This window comes from Oncorhynchus nerka, linkage group LG12, assembly GCF_034236695.1.
Source record: "Oncorhynchus nerka isolate Pitt River linkage group LG12, Oner_Uvic_2.0, whole genome shotgun sequence".
NCBI classification, from domain to species: domain Eukaryota; kingdom Metazoa; phylum Chordata; class Actinopteri; order Salmoniformes; family Salmonidae; genus Oncorhynchus; species Oncorhynchus nerka.
The window spans coordinates 12,533,952-12,542,059 of NC_088407.1; the positions used below are offsets into that span (position 1 = coordinate 12,533,952).

General features: G+C 40.8%; 1 protein-coding gene across 1 annotated transcript; it reads left to right on the top strand.

Annotated features, from left to right (window-relative positions):
• The first annotated feature begins 1,038 nt into the window (after window positions 1-1,038).
• LOC115137863 (gastrula zinc finger protein XlCGF57.1-like) lies at window positions 1,039-7,874 on the top strand. The gene is made up of 2 exons (XM_029674141.2): window positions 1,039-1,314; window positions 5,596-7,874. The coding sequence occupies exons 1-2, from the start codon at window positions 1,149-1,151 to the stop codon at window positions 7,035-7,037; spliced, it is 1,608 nt and encodes a 535-aa protein (XP_029530001.1). The 5' UTR covers window positions 1,039-1,148; the 3' UTR covers window positions 7,038-7,874.
• The last annotated feature ends 234 nt before the right edge of the window (window positions 7,875-8,108 follow it).

The following is an 8,108-nucleotide window of genomic DNA, read 5'->3' on the forward strand; positions in this document are numbered from 1 at the left end:
GAAATTCCCTCTGACCCTCCAGACAATCAAAACAAATGCCTACAGCCACAGCTCAGCCGTATAAGTAGTAACACAGTTGGACTTGACAGCTGCCCACCATTGGATTCAAACACACCAATGGGGGAACCCTGCACTTGCACCTCTTGTGACAAACAAAAAGGAAATCTGTCCAGGCACATGAGGATTCACACAGGAGGGAACATATTTAAATGTGGTGAATGTGAGAAAAACTTCAAACTCAAGGAGCAACTAACCAGACATACTGCATATGCATTCACAGAGGACAGAAAACCTTCAGCTGTCATTTGTTCTTTTAAAAGCTTCAATCAGAAAGGGGACCTAAGGAGACACATACTGACTCACACAGGAGAGAAACCATTTAGCTGTGGTGACTGCGGTAAAGGCTTCATTCGCAAGGAGCACCTAATTGCACATATAAAGACTGACACGGGATAAGTTTCAGACTCAAGCAGAATCTTACCATGCATAAACTGGTAAATAGATCTCTGATGGATTTACTGTCGTAAAACATTGTATGTAAATCAAGTTTGATTTGAATGATGAGGTAATGATTAAGCAGCATAGAGTATTGTAGGAAATTCAGTGGTCTGCTGTACAAAGTCTGTATAATTTTTCCCTTCATTAGAAACAGGAATATCTGATTGTTGGATTTGGAATGTATTTAAGGTGATGGCATAATGGTCAGGATGTAGTCATTTATACATTATATTAAATACAATTCCAGAAAAGGACTCCTTTCATTTGTCAAAAAGTATTTCTCATCAATTCTGACCTAATGCTGCTCATTCATGATTATTGATTTGATATTGTATAGAGTAATAATATACTGTCGACTCCTGATTAATAATTTATGATAACCTCTGTTTGTCTACATGTAGTTATTGTTTTCCTTTCCTACTGGTCTGTAGGCTGCCTTGCACAGTTGTATACTCCCATCCAGCTGGCGGCGCTGTTGTGTCTTTCTGGGCTCGTCACCAACTTGTACAAAGGACTTTATCAAATTCCTTGACTAGAACATGGAAGTTGGATTAGATACGAGTTTGTTTTCATTTTGCATTCCTTGTGTGGAGTTAACAAATACATACTGACTGAACTAAATAGGCTACCAAACTCTAATTCGACTGAAAATGTCTAAACTACAGTTGTTGCGTGTGTTTTTAAATGATCGTTTAACGGCGGCTGCTGTGGAGATTTTTGGGGCAGTTGAGAAAACGGTAGGAGAGTACCAGGAGGAGAATGATCGGCTACGGCGACTGCTGCGGATCACACCGGAGACACAACTATGTGGAATAGGTTCGTATGTAGATCTACTGATAGCTAACTATAGCTATGTTTTATCAGTTGTGGAAAAAGTAGCCAATTGTCACACTTGAGTAAAAGTAAAGATACCTTAATAGAAAATGACTCAAGTAAAAGTCACCCAGTAAAATACTACTTGAGTTAAAGTCTAAAATTATTTGGTTTTAAATACACTTGTCTTAAGTATCACAAGGAAATGTAATTGCTAAAATATACTTAAGTATCAAAAGGATAGCCCGGGCCACACTCCCAACATAATTTACAAACAAAGCATGTGTGTTTAGTGAGTCCGCCAGATCAGATGTTGTTGGGATGACCAGGGATTTTCTCCATGAGCTTTGGACCATTTTCCTGTTCTGCTAAACATTCAAAATGTAACGAGTCATTTTGGGTGTCGGGGAAATGTTTGCAGTAGAAATAACATTATTTTCTTTAGGGATGTAAAAAGTAAAAGTTGTCAAAAATATAAATACTTACCCCCCAAAAATGACTTAAGTAGTATTTTACAGTATTTTTCTTAAGTACTTTACACTAGAGGTCGACGACCGATTATGATTTTTCAATGCCGATACTGATTATTGGAGGACCAAAAAAAGCCGATACCGATTAATTGGGCGATTATTTATTTTTAAATGTATTTATTTATTTGTAATAATGACAATTAAAACAATACTGAATGAACACTTTTATTTTAACTTAATATAATACATCAATAAAATCATGTTCAATTTGGTTTAAATAATGAAAAAACAAAGTGTTGGAGAAGAAAGAAAAGTGCAATATGTGCCATGTAAAAAAGCTAACGTTTAAGTTCCTTGCTCAGAACATGAGAACATATGAAAGCTGGTGGTTCCTTTTAACATGAGTCTTCAATATTACCAGGTAAGAAGTTTTAGGTTGAGGTTATTATAGGAATTATAGGACTAGTTCTCTCTATAGCATTTGCATTTCATATACATTTGACTATTGGATGTTCTTATAGGCACTTTAGTATTGCCAGTGTAACAGTATAGCTTCCGTCCCTCTCCTCGCCCCTACCCGGGCTCGAACCAGGAACACATCGACAACAGCCACCCTCGAAGCATCGTTACCCATCACTCCACAAAAGCCGTGGCCCTTGCAGTGCAAGGGGAACAACTACTCCAAATCTCAGAGCGAGTGACGTTTGAAATGCTTTTAGCGCGCACCCCGCTAACTAGCTAGCCATTTCACATCGGTTACATCAGCCTAATCTTGGGAGTTGATAGGCTTGAAGTCATAAACAGCGCAATGCTTGAAGCATTGCGAAGAGCTGCTGGCAAACGCACAAAAGCTAAGGTAACTGAGGTCCACAGACCACGCAATCGCAACCACACTGCACACTGCCCTAACCCATCTGGACAAGAGGAATACCTATGTGAGAATACTGTTCATCGACTACAGCTCAGCATTTAACACCATAGTACCCTCCAAGCTCTTCATCAAGCTCGAGACCCTGGGTCCCGACCCGCCCTGTGCAACTGGGTACTGGACTTCCTGACGGGCCGCCTCTAGGTGGTGAGGGTAGGTAACAACATCTCTACCCTGCTGATCCTCAACGCTGGGGCCCCACAACTCAATCATCAAGTTTGCGGACGACACTACAGTGGTAGGCTTGATTACCAACAACGAAGAGACGGCCTACAGGTGAGGGCCCTCTGAGTGTGGTGTCAGGAAAATAACCTCACACTCAACGTCAACAAAACAAAGGAGATGATTGTGGACTTCAGGAAACAGCAGAGGGAGCACCCCCCTATCCACATCGACGGGACAGTAGTGGAGAGGGTAGTAAGTTTTAAGTTCCTCGGCGTACACATCACGGACAAACTGAATTGGTCCACCCACACAGACAGAGCTGTGAAGAAGGCGCAGCAGCGCCTCTTCAACCTCAGGAGGCTGAAGAAATTTGGCTTGTCACCAAAAGCACTCACAAACTTTTACAGATGCACAATCGAGAGCATCCTGTCGGGCTGTATCACCACCTGGTACAGCAACTGCTCCGCCCACAACCATAAGGCACTCCAGAGGGTAGTGAGGTCTGCATAACGCATCACCGGGGGCAAACTACCTGCCCTCCAGGACACCTACACCACCCAATGTCACAGGAAGGCCATAAAGATCATCAAGGACAACAACCACCCGAACCACTGCCTATTCACCCCGCTATCATCCAGAAGGCGAGGTCAGTACAGGTGCATCAAAGCAGGGACCGAGAGACTGAAAAACAGCTTCTATCTCAAGGCCATCAGACTGTTACACAGCCACCACTAACATTGAGTGGCTGCTGCCAACATAATGACTCCAGCCACTTTAATAATAGAAATGGATGGAAATTGATGTCAAAATGTATTACTAGCCACTTTAAACAATGCCACTTAATATAATGTTTACATACCCTACATGACTCATCTCATATGTATATGTATATACTGTACTCTATATCATTGACTGCATCTTGCCATCTTTATGTAATACATGTATCACTAGCCACTTTAAACTATGCCACTTTATGTTTATATACCCTACATTACTCATCTTATATGTATATACTGTACTCGATACCATCTACTGCATCTTGCCTATGCCGTTCTGTACCATCACTCATTCATATATCTTTATGTGCATATTCTTTATCCCTTTACACTTGTGTGTATAAGGTAGTAGTTGTGGAATTGTTAGGTTAGATTACTCGTTGGTTATTACTGCATTGTTGGAACTAGAAGCACAAGCATTTCGCTAATTATAACATAATAACACACAGAAATACAAGCCTTTGGTCATTGATATGGTCGAATCTGGAAACTATCATTTCAAAGAAAAAAAACTTTATTCTTTCAGTGAAATACTGAACCGTTACGTATTTTATCAAACGGGTGGCAACCCTAAGTCTAAATATTGCTGTTACATTGTACAACCTTCAATGTTATGTCATAATTATGTACAATTCTGGGAAATTAATTACGGCCTTTGTTAGGAATAAATGGTCTTCACACAGTTTTCAACGAGCCAGGCGGCCCAAACTGCTGCATATACCCTGACTGCTTGCACGGACCGTAATTTATGTTAAGATTGATTGTTTTTTTATAAGATAAGTTTAATGCTAGCTAGCAACTTACCCTGGCTTCTTGCTGCCGTCGTTTTTTATAAGATAAGTTTAATGCTAGCTAGCAACTTACCCTGGCTTCTTGCTGCCGTCACGTAACAGGTAATTAGCCTGCCATGCAGGCTCCTTGTGGAGTGCAATGTAAGGCAGGTGGTTAGAGCGTTGGACTAGTAACCGGAAGGTTGCAAAAACGAATCCCCGAGCTGACAAGGTAAAAATCTGTCGTTCTGCCCCTGAACAAGGCAGTTAACCCACCGTTCCAAGGCCGTCATTGAAAATAAGAATGTGTTTTTAACTGACTTGCCTAGTTAAATAAAGGTGTACTTTTTTAAAATAACAATACTTTTTTAATTAATTAACATTTAAATGACTTAAATGTAAATGTAAATGTTAATTCTGCAAATCGGTGTCCAAAAATACCGATTACCGATTGTCATGAAAACTTGAAATCGTCCCTAATTAATCAGCCATTCCGATTAATCGGTCGACCTCTACTTTACACCACTGTATTTTATTGATAAACTGTTAACTAACTGATCATCATTTCATTAATTAAGTTGTTTTTAATCTTTAGGAGAAAAACATTGTCATGAAAACCAAGAAGTGATTTGAATTTAATTTTAAAAAGGATTATAAAAAAAGAAGTATCTTATTCTCTTCAATTTTATTGAGAAATTTAAAAATAGATTCTAGGTTTCAAATATTGATTTAGAATTATAGTTCACGTAGTCCTTATAAAAAAAGAAGTATCTTATTCTCTTCAATTTTATTGAGAAATTTAAAAATAGATTCTAGGTTTCAAATATTGATTTAGAATTATAGTTCACGTAGTCCTGATTTAACTGGCTTAAGGGTTCAAATTGACTCTAAAGTTTGTATAGGCAGAGATACTGAGAATGGTGCAATTTGGGGCATTGTTGCACGTGGGCATTATATTTTGGTAAATTTAAAATGTTTAAGCTAAGACAGGCGGGGCCACTCCAGTACAGTAGGAGGCGATGATGCTGGAAGAGATCTGGAAAAGATCCTGCAGCCACTCAGTAATAATTAATGATCTGCTTAACGTGGAAAGATGTTGTGCGGAGTAAACCCTCTCGCTTCTCTTCTTCCTCTCTGATATAGGTAACCTCTGCTCTTTCTCTCCTTCCCTCCAGACTCCCTGCAGCTCTCTGTCTCTGAAGAGGAGGTTCCCCCTGAGCAGCAGCACTGTGAGCAGGAGTGGAGCCCCAGTCTGGAGCAGGAGGACCCAGAGACCAAACAGATTAAAGAGGAACAGGAGGAAGTCAGGACCAGTCAGGAGGAAGAGCAGCTTCAAGGTCTGGAGCCTGATATCATAGATTTAGATTTCACTCCTCCCTGTGTGAAAAGTGAATGTGATCTGGAGGACCCACTTTGGTCCTTGACTCTTCCTCAAACCAAGACTGAGGAAAACAGAGAGAGTGACTCTAAACCAGTGGATCTCAAACCTTTTGGCACTGTGACCCACCTAAAGGGTCTCTACATTCCCTGTGACCCTCCAGATAATCAAAGCAATGCCTCCAGACGCAGCTCAGCCGTAATCAGCAACCCAGTAGGACTTGACAGCAGGTCACCATTGGGTCCCAGCCCACCATTGGGTCCCAGCCCACCATTGGATCCCAGCCCACCATTGGTTCCCAGCCCACCATTGGATCCCAGTCCACCATTGGAAGAACACTGTTCCAAACTCGGCACCACGTCTAGAAGAACTCACCACTGCCATGACTGTGGTAAAACATTTGCTCTGAATGCTGACCTGCAGAGGCATGTGACTCTCACCAAGAAGAGACTCAGTGAATGCCGCTTCTGCAATAAACACTACAACTCCACCTGTAAACTGAAGGCCCATGTCCGACTCTGTCACGGTGGTAAACCCAGCACCTGCCCTGTTTGTGGAAAGATCTTCAAATACAAAGGAGTTCTGCCCAAGCACATGAGGATTCACCAAGGAGAGAAATCTTTAAGCCGTGGTGACTGTGAGAAAAGCTTCAGTCACAAGGGCGCCCTAAATCTATATGAACTGACTCACACTGGGGAGAAACCATTTAGCTGTGGTGACTGTGAGAAAAGCTTCAATCTCAAGAATAATCTAACCAGGCATAAACTGATTCACACAGGAGAGAAACCATTTAGCTGTGGTGACTGTGGGAAAAGCTTCAGTCTCAAGAATAACCTAACCAGGCATAAACTGATTCACACAAGAGAGAAACCATTTAGCTGTGGTGTCTGTGGAAAAAGCTTTAGTCAGAAAGGGGACCTAGGAAGGCACAAACTGACTCACACAGATGATAAACCATTTAGCTGTGATGACTGCGGGAAAAACTTCAGACAGAAAGGGGACCTAAGGAGACACAAACTGACTCACACAGGCGAGAAACCTTTTAGCTGTGGTGACTGTGGGAAAAGTTTCAATCAGAAGGGGGACCTAAGTAGGCACAGACAGACTCACACAGGAGAGAAACAACATGGCTGCTCAGTCTGTGGTAAAAGATTCATTCGTAAGGCTCATCTGCTGAAGCATGTGAATAACGTCCACAAAGAAAGAAAACGGGATGAAAACAAGAACAACGAAAATTAGGATTAAAATCTAGTTAGGACAAAGAGGATATGCGGGTTAGCAGATGGGAATTTAAAAGGCAGGATGTGGACACTTAGAAAAACAAAGCAACTCTGGATTATTGACGCTGTGGTTTTTCAAATAAATGAATGTGTGATGGATTTACCTTTTGTGAAACGTTTTATACGAATAAAGTTTAATTTGAACGATGAGGTTCTAAGAGTAGCATCCCAGTATTATGGGAATCTCACAGATCTGAGGGATGTACTACAAAGCAGGAGTTCACCAGCTAACATGCCTAAATATTCTATCATTTAAAAATATATATTTTTTTTAGACAGATCTTGAAATGGGCATGGTCTAATTGATTCAACAAACAAAAAAAAACACAAATTTAGATTTTTTTCTAAAATGAACCAGAATTTCTGTGAACCATGAACCAGTTATTTCTGGTTGCTTATCAAAGATCAATAGCTAAATCCTTGATTCTGCTTTGTAGTAGACCCTTCTGCTATTACATGTTAGTCATTTAGCAGACGCTCTTATGCAGAACGACTTACAGGAGCAATTAGGGTTAAGTGCCTTGCTCAAAGGGCATTTCAACAGATTTTTCACCTTGTTGGCTCTGGGATTTGAACCAGCGACCTTTCGGTTACTGGTCCAACCCCCTTAACAGCTAGGCTACCTGCCGATCCTGTCTAAAGTCTGTTGATGTTTTCATTGTTTTGGAATGTCTCTCAGGGTGGAGAGAATTATCTGACTGATGTTATTGATACCTAAAAAAAAAAAAATGTATGTCAAAAAATCTTCATCCATTTGTCCTAGTGTATTTATAATAAATGTTGACAATGCATCTTATTAATGGTATTGATTTGATCTTGTATTGAATAATGATATACAGTCGACTCCTGATGAAGAATGTATTATCCCAGATCATCCTGTATTTGGGGCGGCAGGGTAGCCTAGTGGTTAGAGCGTTGGACTAGTAACCGGAAGGTTGCAAGTTCAAACCCCCGAGCTGACAAGGTACAAATCTGTTGTTCTGCCCCTGAACAGGCAGTTAACCCACTGTTCCTAGGCCGTCATTGAAAA

Excerpts from the sequence above, each read along its gene's own strand:
- LOC115137863 (XM_029674141.2), top strand. The coding sequence starts at position 1,149 with ATGTCTAAACTACAGTTGTTGCGTGTGTTTTTAAATGATCGTTTAACG. Across the intron at positions 1,315-5,595 it reads GACACAACTATGTGGAATAG|ACTCCCTGCAGCTCTCTGTC; the intron begins GTTCGTATGTAG and ends CCTTCCCTCCAG.